Source organism: Camelus dromedarius, chromosome 8 (assembly GCF_036321535.1).
Source record: "Camelus dromedarius isolate mCamDro1 chromosome 8, mCamDro1.pat, whole genome shotgun sequence".
Lineage (NCBI taxonomy): Eukaryota > Metazoa > Chordata > Mammalia > Artiodactyla > Camelidae > Camelus > Camelus dromedarius.
In genome coordinates this window covers 2,206,837-2,230,914 of record NC_087443.1, presented here as the reverse complement: position 1 = coordinate 2,230,914, position 24,078 = coordinate 2,206,837, and the positions used below count along the sequence as shown (strand labels likewise).

Sequence of the window (24,078 nt, the reverse complement as noted above, 5' to 3'; positions counted from 1 at the left end):
TTAGTGGGACGTGCAGAACACAGGGGCAGTTGTAAGCCGGTGTGGGGTGGGTGCTGTGATAGGGCAAGTATGGGGTGCTCCGAGGCTGCTGAGGAAGGACACTGAACCCAGCGGTAGAGGTGGTCAGGGAAGGCCTCCAGCAGTGATGGGTCAGACCTGAGAACCAGAGAGGAGGTGGCACGCTGAGGTTTGGGGCTGGAGTGCAGTACTGGCCTTCCCTTCCGGAGGAGGAGTCACTGCATGTGGCTGGGGCCTGGCTGTCTGGTAGGTGCTGAGTAAGTGTCCGTCAGGTGAACGAACGTGGAGAGTTGGAGGTCAGAGAGATGGTGGACAGGGCAAGGAGCTGAAGTGTTCAAGATGGCAGAGCTCGTTGGGAATGGCAGAGGATGAAGCTGGAGAAAGCCAGAGCAGGGCGCTGTATGGCCTGGAAAGGAGCCAGTACTGTATCCAGGCAGCAGTAGGGAATGATAATGAATTTCTTCACCGGGGGCGTGTGATCGGGCTTGCATTTTGGAAAGGCCCCTCTGGCTTAGTGCAGAAGGTGCGTGGGAGACCAGGGTGCTCTTGGGCTGCGGGGACCAGTTAGCTGCTTGAACTGTGAAAGTAGGAGCAGAGTGGAGAGGAATATTGAGGCAGTAATCATGAGGGCTGGCTGGCTGGCTGGCTGAATGTGAGGGCAGATGGAGATTCAGGAATGACACTTAGATTTCCGGTTTGGGCTACGAGCGCCCCCAGCTGGGATGGAGGTCAGTCTGTGTGTGCACTTCTGTCTCTTTGCTGAATCTGTCAGCTGCTTCAAAGTATCTCTTCACCACTCCTCTGTGACAGTTACTCCTTCCTCAGAGTTCTAGCCTCGTCTGTATCATCTCCTCATCCAGCCCTTGGCAGGTGCTTTCTCACGTAGCTTACCTTTCTTTGTGTATTTCCACCTCCCTGTGGTGCAGCAAAGTCCTGGTGAGCACAGTCTGTGTCTTGCACCTCTTAGTGTGCCCACCTCCAGGATGATTTCTGACTTAGCTTCGTTACGGCCTCCCTTCGTGTATCTGTGAGTGGTGATGATCCCTGTTGAAAACTTTAAAAGCTCTTCAGATACAGGGTTTGGCTCCTCTTACTATCATGGAAATCTTTTGTTCCAAGAGGCTATCCTTTAGGAAAGAAGGAAAGGAAAAAACGGAGCCTTTCTCTGTGCCTCTGTTAAATGTTCAAATCCTAGTGGTGATCATTTTGTTACGTATAGAAATATTGAGTCACTGTGCTGTGTACCAGGAACTAACAGTGTTATAGGTCGATTATGCCTCAAAAGCAAACAGACTTATAGAAAAAGAGATCATATTTGTGGTTACCAGAGGCAGGGGGTGGTGGGAGGGGAAATTGGATAAAGGCAGTCGAAAGGTACAAACTTCTAGTATAATAAATAACTGCTCTGGATGTGGTGTACAGCATGGTAGATACACTCACCACTGCTGTGTGTTATATATGGATGTTATTGAGAGAATAAATTTTGACAGTTCTTATAAGAAAAAATATTTTTTCCTTTTTCTTTTTTGTATCTGTGTTAGATGATGGATGTTCACTAAACTTACTGTGGTCATCCTTTCATAACATATGTAAGTCATATCATACTGGACACCTTAAACTTATACAGTGCTGTTTGTCAATTATATTTTAATAAAACTGGAAGGGAAAAAAAATTTTCTAAGTAGAAGTTCAGGTCCTAAGAGATTTCTGTCTTTCTGTTTCTCCTTACCTCAGACACTTACTGAGGCCTAAATTCATGCTGGATATTGTGCTAGGGCCTTGAAACATAAAAAAAGAGGAAGGCATAGTTTTTGCTGCCCGTTAGTTGAGTAAGTGACCTGTTGTACCCGTCTCTCTGTCCTGATTCCAACCCAGGCCCAGGACAAAGGAGGGAAGAAGGTCATCCAGACGGATGAGTGGAGGGGCGGCCACATCGAGGAGCGCCTTGAGTACGCCCTCGTGAAGGTGAGCATGGACCGCAGGGCTGCAGGTGCCTCTGCTTGTCTGGTGTCGTCGCTGGACAGGAGGTGCTGACAGGACCTAGGAGTGTCCGAGACCACCCCTGTGAGATTTTGCCCTCCACCCTACCCCTATGTCCAGCACATTTGGCGGTGTCCGGAGAGATTTTGGGTTGTCCCAACTGGGGGTGGGAGGGTTTGCAGCGTCCAGTGGCCAGGGACTCTGCCAAACATCCTGCAGTGCACAGGGCGTAGAGAGTTACTCAGTCCAGAATCTTAGCAGTGCCGAGCTTGAGAAACACTGTCCTAGACCAGGTTGCTGTCATTTGGTCAGCAAGTGGGTCTTGGCTCTTCTGCTGTAATTGGAATTTTAGGTGAGATAATCTCTTGGCTTCAGTTTCCACATTTGTAAGTCTGGAAGATTTTAGAGTTCTTTTTTGCCTCTAGACTTAACTTTTTATTTCTTTAACTCTTTAGATTCACATATTTCCGGTTGTGGAACTAGTCAGCCACCTCCAAGCATCCTTGAACTAGAGACACTGGAGGGTGGGGGCTGTTCTGTGAAGGCTGGACAAGTCAGTGGAGGCTGCATGGGTCTGAACTTCGCCTCCGGGTCCTGCCCGTTGTCTTTCCCCCCCTGCCCTGTGACATTGCAGTGAGAAAGCACACCGATGTCACAGGAGATGTCTGTCAGAGTGTCATCTGTTAAACCACTAGGATAAAAAGTATATTTGATTATGAATTTGAACTTATTAGTGCTCTTTTTGTCAACTAATTTTTCGCTTTTACTAGGCGGTTACTTCATATCAATAAAGCCAGCTAAGCACTTTACATGGTTTATCTCGTTTAATCCTTAACATAACCATATGAAGTTGGTACTATGTGATACGTTAATCGAGGAAACTGAGGCTTAATAAATTGTCTAAATTAGTGAAAGGAGCCTGGGTTTAAACATGTGCAGTCTGATTCCAAAACCCACACTCTTTCATATTTCCATGATTTATTCTTTGTTAGCCATTAGAACTTAAGCCATTTTTTTCTGTGATCTTTTTCCTAATTTTTTTTTTTGTAGGGCATTGAAAAATATATTATTGAGGATACTGAAGAAGCCAGATTAAACCAGGAAAAATATCCCCGACCTCTGAATATAATCGAAGGGCCGCTGATGAATGGCATGAAAGTTGTTGGTGATCTTTTTGGAGCTGGAAAAATGTTTCTACCCCAGGTTGGCAAATAGTGGGGGGGGGGGGGTAGTTTCACAATTGAAAGAAAAAATTTTGTCTTTTAATTAATAGGCTTGGGTATATTTCTCAGGGTTTAATTTTGACAAGAGATTGGGGCACTGAGATCTGATTCTGGTCCTTCCTCTGTGAATGTATTTTTAGGAGTAGTCTGGAAAAATCCGTCTAGGGTGATGTTCAGGTTAGAGGCCGTCTGGACGTTCCTAGTACCCCCGTCTTCATGCTCTGCTTTGCTTGCTTGCTTGCTTCCCTTCTTTCTTTCTTCCCTCCTTTCCTTCTCTCTCTCTTCTTCCTTCCTTCCTTCCTTCCTTCCTTCCTTCCTTCCTTCCTTCCTTCCTTCCTTCCTTCCTTTCATGTTCTGGTCTTCTGTACCACCTCTTACCTCCAACAGCTGTCTCTCCACCACCCCAGAATTAAAATAAAACTCAAGATTAATGTAAAGTTAATCATACTAAGATTTGATTTGACCAGTCAGTGTTCATCCATAAGGATGAATATTTTGAAAAGTGATACACATTAAGTGATACATTTCAAGTAAAACCAGTACTTTTACTTTGATTTGCAGCAACTACCTGCCCCATCAGTTAACAAATACTTGTTGAACCTTCTGGGTTCAGTTCTGTCAGGCACACAAAAAACTAAAAGCTCTTGTTCCTTTTTTTTTTTTTTTAACTCATTCTGTATTTAATTATTAATTGCTCATTTCCTCCGTCTTCCTTCATGGTGTTTCTTACAGCTGTATCGTTTTATAGTTAATATACAATAAACTGCACATATATAGTGGATACAGTTTAATAAGCTTTAACATGTATGCACCTGTGAAACCATCACCGCAGTCAAGATAAGAAATACTCACTTGTTCTGTCCTAGCCTTCTTCAGTCTGTGACAGTTCTCAGTCTTTGTTTTTCAGGATGTTGACGTATTATTTCACTTTTTGTTTTTCAGTTAGCTTTAGACTTACAGACAAGTTGCAGCTGTAGTTTCAGAGTGTCCATATATCCCTCACTCAACTTCTTCCCCTAATGTTAACATTTTTGCTTGATCTTAGTCTGGTTATCAGAAAATTAACATTGGTATAACACTGACAACTGGAAACCTTACTCAGATTTCACCAGTATTTCCACCACTGTTCTCTTTTTGTCCCACAATCCCACATTGCTTTTATCCTGCCTTCTCTAACATTTCCTGAGTCCTTCCTGATGACCTTGACTTTTGAAGAGTGCGGTACAGTCTGATAACGGTAGACTGTCTCTCAGCTAGATGTTGTCTGATGTTTTCTCATTTCTGGAGGGAATTACACAGAGTTGCTGTGCCCTTCTCAGTGGGTCGTGTCAGGAGGCCCATCAGTGTTGCTGTGTCTCCTTCCTGGTGATACCACGTCCGGTCATTTGGCTAACGGTGGCAACTACGTTCCTCCACTAGAAACTAACTTGTAGGGAGGAACTGTGAGGTGGTGCGAATATCCTGTTTCTCACCCTACTTCTACTCATGAGTTTTAGCATACATTGATGAATTTTATGAAAGTCCCTGTTCATTTTTTCTACTTATTTAACAAATTTGACATGTTACATTTTGCAAATGTGATGTACAGTGATACATTTATATATATTGTAGTATGATTGCCATAAAAGCAGTATTTATCGCACTACATCACTATAATGTATTATTGTCTGTATTCATTATAATGTGCATTAGATCTCTTTGGCTTATTTACTTGTTCCAAGTTTGTACCCTTAAATACCATCAGTCTTATCTTTTTTTCCCCCATCCCTTGGTAACCACTGTTTTATTCTATTTTGTTTTGTTTTGTTTTGTTTTACAGGTTTGGCTTTTTTAGATTCCACATATACGTGATATCATACAGCACTTGTCTTTCTCTGTCTGATTTATTTTGCTTAGTGTGCTCAAGGCCCATCCATGTTTTTTGCACATGGCAGGATATCCTCCTTTATCCTGGCTGCACAATATTCCATTGTGTATATATCTATACACCACATCTTTTTTTATCCATTCATCTGTTGATGGGCATTGGGGTTGTTTCTAAATCTTGGCTATTGTAAATAATGCTGTGATAAACATGGCTGTGCATATATCTTAACAAAATTCTGTTTTCGCTTCCTTTGAGTTTATACCCAGAAGTGGAATTGCTGGACCATGTGGTAGACCTGCTTATAATTTTCTGAATAACTTCCATATTGTTTTCTATGCAGGTGGATTAATTTACATTCCCATGAACTTGTGTGATTTCCCTTTTCAGCACGTTCTCACCAGCACCTGTTGTTTCTTGTCTTCTTAGCAATGGCCGTTCTAACAGGTGTGAGGTGATACCTCATTATGGGTTTTACTTGTATTCCCTTGATGGTTAGTGATGTTGAGCACCTTTTCTTGTGCCTGTTGGCCATTTTGATGTCCTCTTTGGAAAAAATGTCTTTTTGGTTCTTCTGCCCACTTTTCAGTAAGAATGTTTGGATTTTTGTTATTAAATTGTGTTAGTTCTTTATATATTTTTGATATCAATCCCATAGCTAGTATATAATTTGCAAAATTTTCCCCATTATGTAGGCTTTAAAAAGCCCCCCCCCTTTTTTTTTTTTGCATAAGCCTTAATTAAGAGTGAATGTAATGCTGGGGACTGAGAAGGGCTCACAGAGGAGAAGCTTGATACTAGAGGAACATGTAGAACCTGGAGAAATGATGGAGGGCCTTTGATGGAGAAAAAATACCTTGCAGAAGTTCAGAAGGCAGAAACTGCAGCATGGATCTCCAGCCCTGTTTCCTCCTGCTCTGCCCCGCTCACTGGCTTTCCCCACAGGGGACTCACTCCTTACCTGCCTGCATCAAAAGCGGGCTCCAGGGAGGCTGCCCTGAGGGCAAAGCATGCGATAGTCTGTGCGAACCTTCCACAAGCGGCCGTTAGTGACCATCCGGGTGTTTGGGTAAAGATGCCTGACTCTGTGTTTCCCAGGTTATAAAGTCAGCTCGGGTCATGAAGAAGGCTGTTGGTCACCTTATCCCCTTCATGGAAAAAGAGAGAGAAGAAACCAGAGGGCTTACTGGCACAGCAGAAGACGAGGCAAGTCATTTCGTTTGGGCCCGCCGGTTCCCTGAGGAACTGGCCCCAGGGCTGCCTGGTGCGGGTGGGGACCTAATACTTCGGGCTTGGCTGTGTTTGTCATTAAATGAAACAAGGAAGAGATCCAGCTCTTCTACCAAATATCAGACAGAATACATTGGGATTTTCCCTTGAATGTGGCTTCATGAACTTTTTAATAGGAACATAATTTTTCAAACAAAATCAGTTTGTTCAGCCACCTGCTTACTATTTACAAAGCTCCTACTACGTGCCGGGTACCACGCTTCACACTGTAGCTAGACAAGGTTGATCCTCACACTGGAAATGGTGTTCGGCTTTGGAAAATCTCTTGACTGAATATTCTCCACGTGCTGGTAACTCCTGGATTCAGATTCATTCTTGCTGGCTGCACGACCACAGTAAATCAGCTTTGGCCCTTGTGACTCTGAGTTCTGAGGCTGATCTGTGTGTGAATGGCTCTGATACAGTGTTTATAAAAATCCCCCTTGCGTTGCACGCCTTGTTCTTTACCTAGAACGGCAGTGCTGTAGAGGGTAACCAGGCGTCCCTCTGCGCTGGCGCTGTGGTTGTTCCTGCTGTGATGGGACATGGGCAGCTCTCCAGCTCCTCCCTCCCCCTTTACTGCCAGCAGTACACAGTTATCAGATAGGTTTTGGGCTTAAGGATATGATCTTTCACTATGGACTATTTGTACTGAACTGACACTGTTCTTTGAGGTGATGGAGTCCAGGATCTTGGTTGAAGCCCCCTGAGCTACCAACTAGGTGGGCCTCCTTTCTACTGACAGAGCATGTGATTTGGGTTCCAGGTCTATCTTGGAGGCCGTCTTGGTTGTATTAAAGTGCCTTCTGTGCCGACGCCTGTCTGGCTCTAGAGAACTGGGTGGTCCGCTCTGAAATGACCGCAGCAGTGCTGAGCTGCTTGACTTTCTCTCCAGGACCCTTACCAAGGCACCATCGTGCTGGCCACCGTCAAGGGGGACGTGCATGACATAGGCAAGAACATCGTTGGAGTGGTCCTCGGGTGCAACAATTTCAGGTGAGTCAAGACCCACCCCTTTCAAATCCTTTCTTCTTTTAAATAAAAGCATTAACAGGCTGATTCTTTATTGGGCGAGAGGGGTGGGGTATGGCAATAGGTGATAGAGGTTATATTTAATTTCTTCACTGTGATTTCGAATTTTCTACATTGAACATACCTTCTCAAGTGAAATAAGTTAGTTATTATTTAATCTGTTGTATGTTCAATAAGGACATAAAGTAGAGTAAAAACTATTCAAGCAGAGTCAAAACAACCAAGAGCTTTCTTGGGAGTTGACTTCAGGCCAGAGGCTAGAACACTGGGCTCCACCCCACGGTCAGCGGCCTGGAGCATATTCCCTTTTACTCTCGGTGAGCTGCCAGGTTTTAGAGCCAAGATCTTACAAGAGCTTGGCCAGATGGAGCTTTAGAAGAAGCCTTGACTGTGCAGCTCTTGCTCTTTGCCTTAGAACAGAGCCGTGCACGCCTCCTGGTATTGATGAATCTGGTTGTCGAGTGCTGTGCTCAAGCGAAATCCCTTATGTGTCTCATTATGCTTGAGTAGTTATTCAGCACACATTTGTGTCCGTTTGAGAGCTCATGTAAGTGCATGTTCTGCTCACATTTCAACATACTCTCTACAAGGAAAAGCCTAATATAACTGTGTCTTCTCTGGTCCACGTCCAGCCAGCAGTCCTTTTGAGTCATGGACTTCTTTGCAATGTGCTGTTTTCACTGTAGAGAAGACCTGACTGCAGCTACAGCTGTGCCCCCACAGAGTTCCGTCTTCCCGCTGTCACACACCAGTTAGCCTTTCAGCCCCCTCCCTGCTTCAGCACGTTTATCCGCCTCTGCATTCAGGGCTAAGTAAATGCAACTCTGAACCATTCAGAAAGATGGAGATGGAGGAGAGGTATCAGGACTTCCCCCTCTCCCCTGACTGTCTGCCCAGGCACTGGCACGCCTGCCTGCCCGCCCGCCCCACTGTCAGAAGGCTCAGGTTCTCTCCCGCCCTGGAAGTGAGGAATATTGTTCTTGGAATGTTTTTTTTTAATACATTAGAGCTACAGTGGAGGTTTTTCTAATGAGATTTTACCTATAGAGTAAGTATTTGGATGAGGTGTTTGCTTCCTGGAGTCTATGACATTTCTACTGTTGTCTCACCTCAAACCCTGTGTTGTTGGTTTCTATTTGCATTCATCACAATTAGTTAAAATTCAGTTCAGCTATAAATGTTTATAGATCACCTGTTACATACTGTGCATTTGTATCTGAGACACCAAAATGATTTAGTTAACTTTTCTCCATTTAAGAAATTTCCTGTTTATCAGGCTAAAAAGCCGATGATAATGGGACAGGAACTGTCGAAAAGGCAAACTTACTAAACCAGTCCTTGAGATATCATTGTCATGTGTTTATCATTGTTTATTGGGAAGAATGGGTAAGTAGCTGAGAGAATCATATTAGGAATGTTTTTTTCCCTCCAGTAAAGACATTTTAAGAGGCCAGGGAGAGCTGTGGCATTTCTCCAGGGTGCTGCTGAAGACGAATGTCAGCAGTGAAAGCAGCTTATCAGACCAGAGGCTTTCCCCCAGTACATCCAGTTCCTTTAGCTTGTGCACTGAAGGTCTGCTTGTCTTTGCTAGTAAGATAACTTTTGCTTAACTCTGCTAGTAAGTGACTGGAGAAACGTCTGATGAAACTTTATTCTTTTACAAAAAATAAGTGAGTGTGCAGACTTTTTCTATCAGGTCAAACACCCGTTTGGGTCTTGTGTCTCATTACACGTGGACCCTTGGTATTGGTGTGTTTAATGTTATGACGTCAGCTAGCAGACGGGTGGCCCCAAGATCTGCCTGATGTGCTTGGATGTGTGTTTTTGCTGGGCATCGCTAGGCTGATGCTTGGCTGAATCACCCAGCTAGTGAGTGAGTCTAGCAAACCATCCAGTACCAAATCCTAATGCAGTTTCTCATTCCTCTTTGCCTTGATGAGTAAACCTCATGAAGTGATAAGAATCAACTCTCAGCACGCTGGAGTGGATCATACAGTGCTTCTAACTGTATTCACAGCGCTGTGTATTAGCTCTCTAGAACTCTCAAGCTTCTCTTGACCGACTTTTCCCCACCCCACAGCCCCTGGTAACCACAATTCTACTGTTTCTGTATGTTCGGCTTCCTTAGATTCCCTACAGAAGCATCGCACACGCAGGGTATTTGTCTTTCTCTGTCTGACTCATCTCACTTGGCATAATGCCCCCAAGGCTCATCCATGTTTTCACAGTGGCAGGATTTCCTTCTTTCCTGTGGCTTCTCATGGTTCCATCCTGTACATAGATCACATCTTTATCATTCGTCTATTGACAGACACCTTAGCCACAGGCTGGAAACCTTCGCTGGGGCTGCAAACTGGTGGGGTACTCCCATCCAGTGGTGGCACGTGTGAATTGCAGGATCAGAAACAAGCTGCCACCTTTAACTTCACTTCACCTGACAGCAAATGTGAGGCACCTGAAGTGGGTGCAGATGCAAAGCCAGCCTTATTTTCCATTTTCATTCCTTCTGGAGAGCAAAAGGGACTTTACCTATTACAATATTTTATTTTCTAAACTGTATGTATTCTCAAATAGGATTGGATGCCTTTGCTAAAGCATTTAATGCATCTTACATTTTTTTCTGAATTAAATGCTTGTGTTAACAGCTCTGTTATAAGCACTTGAGAAAGATGATTGTAAAGTTTTTAAAATTCCATAATATTCATTTTTATTTTATTTAATGACTCATGTGGTAGAATATAAGAATCTGTCTAAGAAGAGGCCTATAGACATGGGGTGTGGCTCAGAGTGCAGGATGGAAACCAAGGCAAAGCCAAGAGAGGCAGAGAGTTGTGTGGGGGAGGCAGAACGAAGTAAAGGGAGAGAAGGTGGGAAGGGTGGTGGGAAGAATGGCGGCGGCCACAGAAGACAGGGATGGGTGTCACCCAGCCTTCAGATCCCTCCTTCAGCCAGGGTTCCCATGGCCAGTTGTTCATGATTCTGGGCCTTCATCTAGCTAACACCTACTTAGTTTTTCAAAATTCAGCTGCTGTCACTCCCTGGGATGCTTCTGATTGTTACCCAGTTTGCCTCCCATGACACACTGTAAATGCCCTGTTGGAGCACTTGTCATACTTTGTTTTCATGTAGAACTTGCCAGCAGTTTTTCAGCTCAGATGTGCTGAGAAACCAAACCCCTTCTTCTAGGGTGGGCAGGGGCAGCCTCAGCCCTCAACTGGTTGTCGTGGCGGTGAGCAGCCTCCTTCGTGTATCCCGCTGCCATGAATATTATTTTCTGTGCAGGAAAGCAGTGGGAAAGGTCCCTCTAAACAGTGGTATAGTTGGCTGTTTCCCAGCAAGACTTCCTAAGGCAACCTAGTAAGTTGGAAACTGAACTTGTACCCAGTCCCCTAGCTCACTGTGAGCAGACCTCTCTTACCTCAGTGACCGCTGAGCCTCCCTCTCTGCAACCCCTGAATGGGCGAGTGTCCGGGCTCAGCCCTTGGACCTCTTCTCTGTCTGTCCTCACTGCCTAGTGCTTTTCAGACTGTAATGGTCCTTCTGATCACCTGCGGATCTTGATGAAGGTCAGATCTGGTTACAGGAGGTCTGGACCTGAGGTTCTGCATTTCTGACGAGCTCCCAGGTGGCGCTGGTGCTGCAGGTACAGGGAGCACCCCTGGGGGACGAGGGCCTGGACGGCCTTAGGCCATCTCATCCTGTCTCGTGAAGGCGTTTCTCTTGCATCTCTCCGCTCTCCCCTCCTCCCCGCTTTCTCCCTCTCCGCTTGCTCCCCCGCTTTTGGCAGCTTATTTTTCTTAATCTTTTACACATAGTCTTGGGACTTTTTAATACCATCTAATATGCGACAAGTCCCAAGTTATATCTCTCACCTGGACTTCAGACTTACATATCCAGTCGACTGTTTGAGATTTCCGTCTGGATAGCTAAAGAAATGTCAAACTTCATGTTCTGAACATTGAACTGATTGCTGCCATTGACATGCCCTCTTCTCCCTCTCGGACCTCCCTCCCCACAACTTTCTCCTTCCTCCATTTCTGTCCAGCCGTGAGGTCTTGCTTTTCCTCAGAGCAAGCATGCACGCAGTATTCCTGAGAGATGCACTGCAGAAAGAAGGAAAAAGAACTGAGAGCAAGACAATTCTTGCCATCGCACTGATGATTTTAATTGAATATTTTAAAGGTATACAATGTTGAAAAGTCAGTTTTGAAATGCACGCCATTTTGTCTTAAGCAGTATGCTACTACGCTGAGTTTTATATGCAGTGGTCTGTGCTTAGTTGTAGTTTAGCAAATCCAGCTATCAGACTTTTCTTCAATGTGCTAAAAAAAAAAAAAAAGGTGCCGCCTGGCTCCTGTTACAGCCTGCAGTGCCCCGCCATCAAAACCTACAGCGTTTGTCTTCTGCTGGGTGGGCGCTGGCAAACCTGAATATAGCTGTCGCTGACTGACACTGTCTGCGTGCTGAGGGGTCCGTATGTGCTAGGTTATTTTTTTTAGAAATTTTAAGTAATATGGCAACAAGCTAAAAACTCCAACACTATGAAAGGGTATATATTGAGAAGCAGGGCTCCTCCCTGCCCCCGGTGTCCAACACCTACTACTGGTAGCTGCCGATACTATGTCTGGTAGTAGTTCTTAAGCACTGATTTTTTTATTTAAAATTATTTTGCCTACTTGAGAATTGTTGACATTGTGAAATAAGTGATAATGCATGCTGTAGTTTTTAAAAGCATATTTAAAAGAAATACTCATGATAAAATTAAATCGTAAAAATGTCTGGCATTATGGGTGCTCAATAAATCTAGGATAGAGGAGCAGTATATAGAATATTTTCCAGGGCAGAAATCCTGTTTGTTCTGAGTTTCAGAAAGCTATCTCTTCTACGAGTTAAAATTCCTTGGTATCAGTCTGTTCTCTCAGCGTGCTCCAGGCTTTTTCTGCCCAGTTTCACCCTCCTCCTCATGTGTGCCCCTCCAGGGTCAGCCCTTCCTTTGAGTCTCACTCCATTTCTCTTGGTGAACTGCTCCCTGGTTCAGTCTCTCTCTCCCTTGACTTGGGTAACCAGAGTTCCTTATTGTCAGCTTTCTGTGTGCAGGAACTGACCTCTTCTTGATTATCCTTCTTGATGGCTTCCAAAGTAGTACATGCGATGGATATTTACTGAATGGGCTTCCCAAGCATCTTCTTATTGGCCTAAGTGCTAAGAGGATGGGTTTTGTGTCAGATCCAGGTTCAGATTCCAACCCTGCTACTTATTAGTTGTTTGACTGGACAGGATGCTTAACTTCTGGGCCGACACTTCTCAGGGTCCTTCCTCATTAAAATCGTTTTCAAGAATTTTAAAAAAAAAGTATTAATTGGTAGACCTACGTCAAAATCAAATTTAAAATATAAATTAAACATCATAAAAATATTTTTATTCTTTGATGCAATAATCCCATTTATAGTAATCCATCCTATATATAAATATTTGGATAAATGCTTGAAGTAAATATATGAAAACCCAAAAAATGGGCCATGGTAGTGTTTCCATCATCGAATTCCTGTGAGGATGAAGCGAGATTGCTTATGTAGAGAGCTTGGTGTAGTGGAAACAACCCAGGTGCCTGCTGTAGACGGATGAGTGTATAAACAAACATCGCATGGCACATGCGTGCATGGAGTAGTACTCAGCCTGTAAGAGGAAGGAAGTGCTGACACAGGCTGCAGCGTGGATGTGCCTGGGAGACATTATGCTCGGCGACTAAGCAGACACAAAAGGACAAACAATGCATGAGTCCACTTGTATAAATATACGGAGGAGGCAAATGCCAGGGCGGGGGCGCGGGGGATGGGAACCACTGCTGAGTGATGACAGGTCTCCTGTTTGGGGTGATGAAAGAGTTGAAAACAAGTGGTGATGGTTGCACAATATTGTGATCGACTGCAATTAGTGCCACCGAATTGTACACTTAAGAATAGTTAAAATCGCAAGTTATATATTACATATATTTTACCAGAGCTTAGAAAATAATGTCCTGTACCAAAAACTACTGAATTGTATGCTTTAAACGGTGAATTATATGCTCAGTGAATTCTATCAGCGAAGCTGTTTGAACAAGCTCGGCACAGTCCCTGGCGCACAGTCCGTCCCTAATAAGTGACAGGCGTGGTGGTGGTGGTAGACGAGCTTTTCAGTGTGATTCCAGTTTAGTTTAGAGCAGTATTTAGTGGCTAAATAAAAATGTTCATTTAGCTTTGTCGCTAATGTGTTCTCATTAATTTTCTCACCTCTCATTTTTGTGTCCCAGAGTTATTGATTTAGGGGTCATGACTCCCTGTGATAAGATACTGAAAGCTGCTCTTGACCACAAAGCAGGTACTGTGCATTGCAGTAAATGTCGCTTCCCCCAGTGTCTGTCTGTCAGTGAACAGGAATGGCCCAGCTCACGTGGGATGGGTGGGACATTCAGACAAGCAGGTGCCAGCCCTGCCTGGGGCTCCTGCATTGTCATTAGTAATGGCGGTTGGAGGGTTGACCAGGCAACTGTGAGACTCCGTTATAGCTCTGAGGAAGGGGAATGGGACAGGACAGGCTTCTCATAAGAGAACACTTTGTATTGGATTTTTTCCTCTGAGTGTGTTTGCGTTTTTGTTTCTTCAGACACTGACATGCTGAGTCTAGGAAATCATGAGCTGACCATATGCTTTATTGCATGGCTTCCCCAAACTGTGGCAGGCATATTATTGCAACTTTTAAGTTGCACATCACATTTACTACCAAAAACAAACAGCAAATTGAAAACCCTCAGTCAAAAAAGAAGTCTCAGAATTAGAAATTGGGAATTTATGTTCTGTCTTGTGGCCTTTATTGGAGTCTTAAAAATGAGTTTTCCTCTTTTTGTCTCATCTTCCTTCTTACTGTCCTTTTTTTTTTTTTTTGTTAAATCATAGATATAATCGGCCTGTCAGGACTCATTACTCCTTCCCTGGATGAAATGATTTTTGTTGCTAAGGAGATGGAGAGGTTAGCTATAAAGATCCCGTTGCTGATTGGAGGAGCCACCACTTCGAGGTAGGTCATGCCGATGAGCTTTCTGCTTCACAATAAGTTCTCTTAGATGCCAGCGTTTAGAAACAGTGATAAAACCTGAGTTTTTCCTTATGCACAGTGTGTTGGCTTCTTATTATATAAACATATGAACTTTCTGGTCTTCACGTGGACAAGAGCCAGCATAATTTGGGTGCATGCTGCAAGAAACTCCTGTCATCTCCCCACCCTCTGCCTGTGTGTGGATTCCTCTGACTTGCAATCATCTTTTCCTTAATCCTTTCACCTCCCGTCCAGTTCCTGAGACTTCTAACAAACGCTTATTCCTCTTGAAGTAAACCTGAGTGGAGAAGCTGTGCCTCTTGGCACAGAGCCATTGTTTGAACTTTGGCCCACTCCCTGTCTTAAAGCAGGTGTCTGAGTGAATAATTCCAGGTTCTCTTGAAGAAGTTCTGACCTTGTAATAGTTGAGATAGGAGGCTGACCTAGAGACAAAGAATCAAAGGATCCTTTGGGAAGTTGTTTTTGAAAGGGAAACCTTTTGGGAACGTTTGGGTCAAATAATTTAAAGAAGAGCAAGTTCCAGTTGGTCACATGATCGTTACTCAGTTTGCCAGATTTTTCCTGGGGCCATGATCATAATGATTGCTTGGTGAGAGGTATGTTAATTACAGGTATTAGACTTTTTATGACACACTCCTTATGCCCTATGTAGCTCACTTTGGCAGAGAGCAGTGCCCAGATGGAGCTTTGTCCTTGATGGTCCCACTGGCTTGCAGTTTGCTTTTCTGCTACAAAGTGTGATGGATGCCGGGTCAGGGCTATTCTGGGGTTCCTGCCGTGCTGGAGGCAACTGTACATCAAGCCATTCGTGTTAGTCAGGGCTCTCCAGGGAAAGAGGATCAGTTGGATGTGTGTGTATCTCCTTAAACAGCAGGTACAGAGGGGGGCGGGATTTGATTTATTTTAAGGAACTGGCTCATGTGATTATGGGGGCGGGTAGGTCTGAAGTCTGCAGGGAAGGGCGGCAGACTGGAGACCAGGTAGGAGTTGCTGTTGCAGTCTTGAGTCTGGAGGCAGAAGACCTTCTTCCTCTGGGGACCTCGGTCTCTTCTCTTAAGGTCTTTAATTGGTTAGATGCGGCTCACCCACAGTATGGAGGGTAATCTGCTTCACTCCTAGTCCGCTGACTTAAATGTTAATCACATCTAAAAAACACCTTGCCAGAAACATCTAGATTGTTGTTTGACCAAAAACTGGGTACCGTGGCCTAGGCAAATTGGCACATAGAATTAGCCATCCTTCTACTCATGATCTGCATGGGTCCTTTCCATGCGTGGTCAGTGTTCTACATGGTTTAGTTGCTTTCATACCTGAGGGGCTCGGTAGTGTGGCTGTTGTTGCTCACATTAGAAAACTGGGCGTGTTTTTTCAGAGGGCTTATCTGCCAGGATATGTTCTCCAGGGACGTGACCAGCCGTTGATAACTAGGGTTTCAGTGAGCATGGTCTTGGGTAGCTGATGATCATAGTGTGAATATTCATTAGCTCAGTAAAGAGAATGGTGGGAGAATCTACAGATGACTGTCAGAATGAAAGACTTTGTAGAATCACAGTTGTAAAATAGGATAAATAAATATTTAAATGAGCAGATACCATGAAAAGCTTTATGAGTTACGGAAATGTGATGCTGGTTTCAAAATAAGAACCATTTTGTATGGTGGGACACTACACTCAGAAGTTCAGTATCAGGAAGCCACATAGTGCTACTTGTGCAAGTTGGAGCATGATCAGTAAATGATTCTAGTATATCTCTTAACCAACTAAGAGCTGCCAGACTAAAGAGGTTTCTCAAAAAAGAAGAAGAAACATGACTAGCCTCTCAAGATACATCGCTGAAAAAATTAGGCATAAATGACTCTTAACAGTTAGAGCCTGGTATATGAAGGTAAAATTAATCAGATCAAAAATCACCCACTATCTTCATGCTGTTGCCGAATATCTCTTATCATCGGGGGAACTGTGATGTATTCCTCTGTGAAGACAGAAATCTGGGTCCTCTGACCTCCCAGGCTTTCTTCAGCTCTCCAGTGTTTATTTCTCAGTGAGCTTTCCTGGTTCTGTTCTCGTTCATGCCTGTGCAATTTTTGAGAAATTATTTAGAAAATAAAAGCCAGTAGCTTCCAGGTGACCATCCCCTTCTCCACTGTGGTGCTAGAGCAGCCTTTGAAAAACAGATTCTCATGCAACCTCCAAGAACTTCAGTGTGAAATTCCCCGCTCTGACTCCATTCTGAAGCGGTGACAGTGGGCGAAGGTCTCACACCTGCAGTCGGGCTTCCTTGAGCCCTGTGTGACTGAGGTCTAGCGGCCATGCAGAAGCGAGTGTACAAATCATAGAGCCCCCGCTTGATGGACGTTTGCAAAGATGAAACCGCTTACATAACAACCTCCAGACTGAGAAAAACAACATTAATGACACCCTAGGGACTTCGCTGGATACACCCACCCAAGTCATCCTTTCCAGTAGCTGCTCTTGTCTCTTCTGTTGCCAGAGTTCGGCTTTGCCTGCATTTCAGCTTTGTATAAGTGGAATCCTGTTACGGGTCTTCTTCTGTGACTGGCTCAACGCTGTGTCTTTGAGGCCCAAACTCGTTGTTACAGTAGTTGTTTCTTTTTTTTCCATTGTGATATAACATTGCCTCGCATAATACACTGGGGCATGTTTACCCGCGCTACGGGCGGTGGTGCTACGAGCGGTGGACTTTGGGTTTCCCAGTTTGGGGCTGTTACACAGAACGCTGCTTTGTGTGTGTTTCTGCCCCGAAGCAGGCTTGCTGGGTCACAGGGTACGCATGTGATCATCTGCATTAGATACTGCAGAGTAGTTTCCAAAGCGACTGTATTAATTTATACTCCCACCAGCAGTTGTGAGTGCCACATCCTTTCCAGTTTTATCCATTTTAGTGTGTATGTAGTAACAGGCTGATAAGGTTTTCGTTTGTATTTCTCTGCTAACTAATGATGTTGAGTGCCTTTTCCTGTGCATATTGACATATGGATATGCTTTTTAAGTTTTTTTTTAATTAGGTATTCTGCCCTTTTTCTTATTAATCTGTATGCATTCTTTATTTATATTGGGTATAGGCTCTATCAGAAATATGTATTTTAAATAGATTCATCTCTTACGTTTTGCTGTCTTAGTGATATTTTGGGTAATGAAAGTTTTTCTTTTTCATGAAGTCTGATATGTCAGTTTCTTCCTTTATGGTTAGTGTTTTTTGTATCTGTGTAAGAAGCCATCTGCCCTAGGAGTGTCAGCTTTGCTAGAAAATACTGAGGAGTTTGACTGTCTCCGAAGCCCTTGCTATTACCTCCTACAGACCTCTCCGGGGCTCGGCAGTGGCCCAGTTCTTTCCTTTGCTAACTGTTTTTGAGCAGATGGAGGCTCAGGACTTCCAAGTTCTCATGGAAGCAGATCTCTGAGGGAATGTAACAGCATGGCTTTTCCAGACCTCAGGGGCCTGTGGCGGGGAGCCTGATAGAATTAGAACGGCACCCCCGAGACACTCGAAATGAGGCGTTAAGGATGGATCCTTGGAGAGGCTGAAAGGGTTATGCAGACGTGGGGTCACATATGGGTAGAAATGTGCTTGGAGGGTCCCTCTTTACCTGCAGCTGTGGGAGAGTAGGAGACTGAGTGTTGTCCTGTCTGTAATACAGATGGCTTTATAGCACAAGCTAGGAACCACGTTAGCTGCAGAACTTCTCAAGGGCACAAGTCTGGCAGTTAGCTCTTAATTTTTAACTGGTTTAAAGCCAATAACTGCAAAGTGTCTTTTTCAATTATCTGTTGTGTAATTTAAGTTGGAGAATTCAATAGGAAGTCACATTGCTCAAAGCTGGAGATAATTTTCCGAGTTGTTCTTTTTTTATTGTGAAGTAAGGTGCTGAATCACATAACTGATGTTATTTTCCCCTTTGAATAGACTGCAGGGAAGCTTAGAGCTCAGGCCTGTGTGTAGCATTTCATGGAATGAATTTTACATGCTAATTTCCTGATTCCATTTCAATTTTACCATCTTTACTTCTGTTTCTCGTTTTTCTCATCAAACTTTAAGTTTTGGTCATGTGCATTTATGTAGAACACTTTAATCCTGGGATAGGACGTGATATGAAGTAAATGCTTGGAGTACTTACTCTTTTCAGAGTGTTAAAGAAAGGTCTTCCAAGGTTAACGCTACCACGTCCATTTAGCAAGTATGGGAGGTGATTGATTAAATCGTAAATTTTGATGAGTGACTTAGCAGAGATGGATTTGGGGTTCAGCCTCAGTGTCTAGCCCTCTGTTCTTGGTACGTAGGAACAGGAAGAGAGATGCCAGTGGTTTGCAGACTTCAGAAAGACATCTTCCAGCTGGAGAAGTGCACGTAAATGGAAGCTTAGAAAAAGCAGAATCAGTGTCAGATTATTTCACAAGGAAACCGGAAGCGCTCTTGACGGCAGGCAAGCTCGGATTTCATGCCTGTGCTCATCCAGCTTGGGCCGTTTTTATGTTGGAAAGCAGCACTTTGCTTTTATTTGTTTTGTTTTATTTTTTTAAATTGTGGAATCCATCCATTTCTTCTCACTGCCCCTTCCCAGAAGATCCTCAAAGAGACAGTGGCGAGAATTATACTGAAAACCCTTGATTGGATGCTTAATAAATATGTTGATTTAGAAATTTAACATTTTACTGGCTTTCTTTGAAAGAGACGTCACTGGGGTCACATCAGGCGTAAGATACTGTTTCCTGGGGGAACGTCATACAGAAAAACACGGAGGTGTATTTGTGTGCTCGGGCTGCTGACCACTGAAGCAGCAGTACACGTAGTCTGACTTGTGTTCTGTTTTGAAACTGGAAGCAACTTCTTCTTTGTAACTTTTCCTGTTGTTTGAAAATCTTCCCTCCTTGTAGAATACCCGAAGTGCCTTCAGATCTCTGGTCCCCAAGCGCACAGCAGGCGCAGAGGCAGTCCTGAGGAGGCGGTGGGGCCAGTCGGGCTGCTCCAGGGCCACGGCCCGCTCCCGCGGCACTGCGCCCGGCCTCGCCGTCCAGGAGGTGTGCCTCGCACTGCCTGGCTCAGGCCTGACTTCCGTCCCGCAGCCCTACAGCTGGCTCTGGTGGCCGTGCCCTTAGTCCCTGGCTTCCGGTTGACGTGCGGAAACGCGCTTAGACAGCGGCGGGGGCGCTGTTAGTGCTCCTGTCTGTCTCGTCGTGAATGAGTTTTCAGAGCTTTCCCTTAGATAAGGCCTGCTGAAAACACACACAGGTACTGCACCTTCAGTGTTCTCCTGGTTTTAAAAATGGCCTCAGTGATCCACACTTACTAGGACACGTCTGACAATTCAGAGAGATGTACAGCAAAATTCAGTCTCTCCCCTCCCACCTTCGGTCCCACCTCTGACCTCCAGGCAACCAGTGCGGGCACCTCGGGGTCTGTTTCTGTGTTTTCTAAATATACAGACACTTATATAAGGTTGGCTGGTTGCAGCAGGTTGAGGGTGGTGGTGTTTGGTTTTTCAAATAAAACTATATCAACATACTGTTTTGCCACTTTGATTTTTCCTCATAAAATAGCATATTCTGAACATCTTTCCAAGGAAATACATTTTAGTTGAGGGCTAAGAATATGAAAGCATCTGACTTGGGGAAAGCTGCTGCTTCCTGAAGGGGGAGAAAAGCTGGAAATATGGCCTGTCCTGGGTGAGGGCCTGGTGCCGCCCTCCCCCTGGAATTGTGGTGACGTCCCACTTCTGCCCAGCTTCAGGGCCCTGGCTCAGCCAAGCAGGGGAGAGAGTGTGCATTCTCGGGCCTCAGCTTGATGTGTTGTGTTCTAGAAGGAGAAGGCAGGTAAGGAGTCTATGCTATTGGTATGAACGTTCAGCAGGGGGCAAGTTTTTGGTAAAATTAGATCATTTTTAGGATTGAAGAGTGCTGCTTCCTCAGTACTGACGTTTTCAGTTTTGGCAAAAGGAATTTGGGGCGAAGCCATTGTTAAGATAAGATACTGTTGTTGCTTTTGCTTCTCTGTGTTACTTTGTGTTGAATTTATTTAGGGTCCGAGGTTCCTTCCTCCAAGGACAAGAAGGGCTTGGGGTCGAGGAGTGTTGGTGTCTCCCAGGAATAGGGAACAGCAGCTGGAGAGTGGTGCCCTGTGTCCCCTGCCAATGTCTGGTTCTCCTGGGCCCCTGGTTGGTGGCCCAGCTCATCACAGGAAGAAACTGCCCTTGACCTTAATGACAGCAAAGTGCAGTCATCCGGGCTGGTTGGCTCCCTTAGTTCAGACAGGCTGCTCACAAGTGCAAGGTTGCAGGCCACCCCGTTGGTGGAGAGCTGAGGACATAGTCTTTCTTGTTTTTTTGTAGGCGTCTTTGTAGCTTGGGTCAAAATCCATGTCTTTTCCCCTCGGCGTCCCCATCTTAGGGTGTCAGAAAGTCATTCTTGTTTTACTGGGGAAATCTGAAGTTCAGTATTTATAAGTACCATGAAATCTTTCTCTGGAAAGCACTGTAGAAACACATTCTCTCTAATGGTTCTGAACAAGAGCTGTGTAGGCACTGTCAGCACTGATGGATATGTTTTTCTTCCTGACCCCTCTTTTCAGAACCCACACAGCAGTTAAAATAGCTCCAAGATACAGTGCGCCTGTAATCCACGTCCTGGACGCATCCAAGAGCGTGGTGGTGGTAAGTGTGGAGCCTTGCCTTACTTCACATGTGTTGTGAATCAAAACCAGAGCATTCGGAGTTAAGGGTATCGCCCTAGGCCTTCTGTTTACTTCTGTTCAGCTTTGCTGAACACTGAAAGAGTGCCCTGGGGCTCGTGATGGTGTCCCTGCAGGTGTCAGCATTGCTGCACAGAAGTCCAGGCGAGTGTGTCCTGAGCTTCCAGAGACCCCCTCCTGAGCTGGCACTGGAAGTGACGGTCTGAGTAACCGAGGAACGGTCCAAGGTCCTGAGACACCAGCCCAGAGGGAGATTTCAGCCATTTACAAATATTTACGATATAATGTGCACTTTCTTAATTCCCTGCCAGGGCTAAAAGGAATGTAAAAAAGTTTTTAAATGACCTATTTCCAGGTAGAAAGACGTTTAACCTGGAATAGGCCAGTTCATCCTACTGAAGGACGGAAAGGCATCTGCCCAGAATTATAGATTCTTTCTCTCAGTGAATGTAATTTAAAAAAAAAAAAACTTAAGTGTTTTTTCCTGCTTTTCTCCGTCAGTGAATCCTAGTGTCCTCTCTTGTTAGGTCTTTTCATTATTTTCATTGAATAATAGGATATAATAGCCGGTGGCACTCTGAGTGACCACGCGGTCCAGTGGTTGCCAAGTTTGTTTTAGTCACAGAAGTCTTGTCTTTACATGGTGCCTCACCTGGAAGCTCAGTGTGGTGTAGATAAGAGCAGCCCTCCCTCTTCATCCCCTCCTGGTTCTCATCGAAAGAGCATGGTTGAAGCACCTCTGACCTAGTCCAACCTTCACATTCGCAGGCAGGAAAGTACTGGTGATTTGTGGAGCTACCAGGTGGTATCAGGCAGCCTGGACTGGGGCAGCCACGTTTCCTGAACCATTTTCCAGAGGAGTTCTTTGAGATCTGTGAATTTACTCACGTAGAAGTTATACAACAATAGCAAACGGTGTTAAACATCTGCAGCGTGCCAGCACTGCGATAAGTCTTGTACATGGATTTTTTACTTAATCCTCATGAGGCAGATACTTTCATTATCCCCATTCTAGGGGCGAGGAAACAGGAAGGAAGAGGTTAGTAACTCCCTTGAGGCTGCACACCCCTCCAGCAGCCCATGTGGATTTGAACGCAAGTGGTCTTACTCTGTGCTGCATCACTGAAACTTGCCTCTGTTAACTTTTAATGAATCTCCTTTATTAGGAAGGATAAAGTTAAATTAGGCTGGAATCACAAAATGGCAGTTTTTTATCTGCCATTGACATAGACTAATGTGTAAGTAAACTACATTTCTATAACTCAATTTAAAAACCATTTTTTAATTCTTATACTTGGATTGTGTTTCACAAGGAGCTTGTATCAGGCCCATGGTTGAGTAACCAGCAAGCCTCTTTTAAGACGTGTTGCTATTTTCAAATGCTAATGAATGACTGTGAACTTTTCCCATTTGGAGCCCAGGCTGCCGGAGCTATTTAAGTGCACAGCGGTAGCATTGCCCTTGTAGGTAGGGGAGAACTTTAGCTGGGCAGGAAATCGGCCCCTGGACTCCACTGTGAGGACCTGCATCCCCTTCTCAGTGAGCCAGCGTGCCGCGGGCCTGGCTGGGAGCTGGGCAGAGGCGGGGTGTGGGCGTCTGTGCTCTTGGCGATTTGGTCCAGTCAGCCAGCCAGTGGTGTTGGCTGTTTTCACATACAAAGAAACAGCTGCCTTTTAAAATTACTCATACATAAGTCTCATGATAAATCCTTTGGGTAAGTGCTGGTGACACGTTTCAGGAGTCACGGCACGGTTATTTTAGGTTGATTTGTTTAGGTTGACTGTCAGTTCAGAGTCTTGGTCTAACTGCAGTGAACACGGCACAGGCTCGTGCTCTGGGTGCCATCTCACGGCTTTGAGAGATTCCAGAATGTGGCAGTTACATAACAGTTGGAGATTAAGACTGGAGGATGCCTCCTTGCTTCCTTTCCCTTTCTTTTAAAAAGCAAGGTACTAATATTTAGTTCTCTATAAATTATAGAATGTATTTTCAACTTATTCCCTCTCATTGTGCTGCCTGCAATTTGCCATGAAAAAGAAAAAAGGGAAAAGAAAAGCTGTACTGTGTCTGGTGGCATGAAAACACAGGATGGTTTCTGATTTCTCTGGCGGAAGGATCACATCGATTAGCCCATGAACGTGTTTCCAGCAGGCAGGTCAGCCTGGGCAGGGGCTTGTCCCTGTGGCTCTGGGAGCAGGAGGGGTGTGTCCCTGTGGCAGCATGTTCTGGCCACCCGACTATTCCTATGTTGGTGCAGTCAAGTCCTAGGAATCGGGGTCTTACCTTCTCAGAGTTTGAAATCCACATGGGTCGCATGCACTTTGAGGGGCTCAGGAGTAGGCACCCCCTTCTTGTTTTCATTAGCTCTGCTGAGTTTCCTAAATAAGTACTCCACTGAAGTGAGGTTCATATGAGACTGGGAAATACTCTGTGGCGTGAATACTATTTGGGAGCCTTTTTATAGACTTCACACAGTGGCCTTTACTGAGTATGTTCTTTAATAAAGCTGTTTGGTTTTACGCCTACTCAGGCGTAAATTGGATTGGATTCTTTTTGTTTGTTTGGTTTTACATTTTTTATTAAGTTATAGCCATTTTACAATGTTGTGTCAAATTCCAGTGTAGAGCACAATTTTTCAGTATACATGAACATACATTCATTCATTGTCACATTCTCTTTTGCTGTGAGCCACCACAAGATCTTATATATATTTCCCTGTTCTATACAGTATAATCTTGTTTATCTGTTCTACAATTTTGAAATCCCAGTCCCTTGCCACCCCGTCCCCCTGGCAACCACAAGTTTGTATTCTATGTCTATGAATCTGTTTCTGTTTTGTATTTTTTTGGTTTTTGTTTTGTTTTGTTTTGTTTTTAGATTCCGTATATGAGCGAT

At 44.5% G+C, this 24,078-nt stretch overlaps 1 protein-coding gene across 5 annotated transcripts in view; it reads left to right on the top strand.

Annotated features, from left to right (window-relative positions):
* The window catches only part of MTR (5-methyltetrahydrofolate-homocysteine methyltransferase), an 89,075-nt gene that overhangs the window by 48,056 nt on the left and 16,941 nt on the right, over positions 1–24,078 (top strand). For all 5 annotated transcript variants that reach the window (XR_004139484.2, XM_031460807.2, XM_031460806.2 and 2 more), the window contains exons 19-25: positions 1,894–1,983; positions 3,049–3,201; positions 6,184–6,291; positions 7,250–7,350; positions 13,679–13,746; positions 14,322–14,442; positions 21,064–21,145. Coding sequence is in view for 4 of the 5 variants with exons in the window: in XM_031460807.2 (XP_031316667.2) it covers positions 1,894–1,983; positions 3,049–3,201; positions 6,184–6,291; positions 7,250–7,350; positions 13,679–13,746; positions 14,322–14,442; positions 21,064–21,145 (723 nt within the window). In the remaining variant the exon portion in view is untranslated. The remainder of the gene's footprint in view (positions 1–1,893; positions 1,984–3,048; positions 3,202–6,183; positions 6,292–7,249; positions 7,351–13,678; positions 13,747–14,321; positions 14,443–21,063; positions 21,146–24,078) is intronic.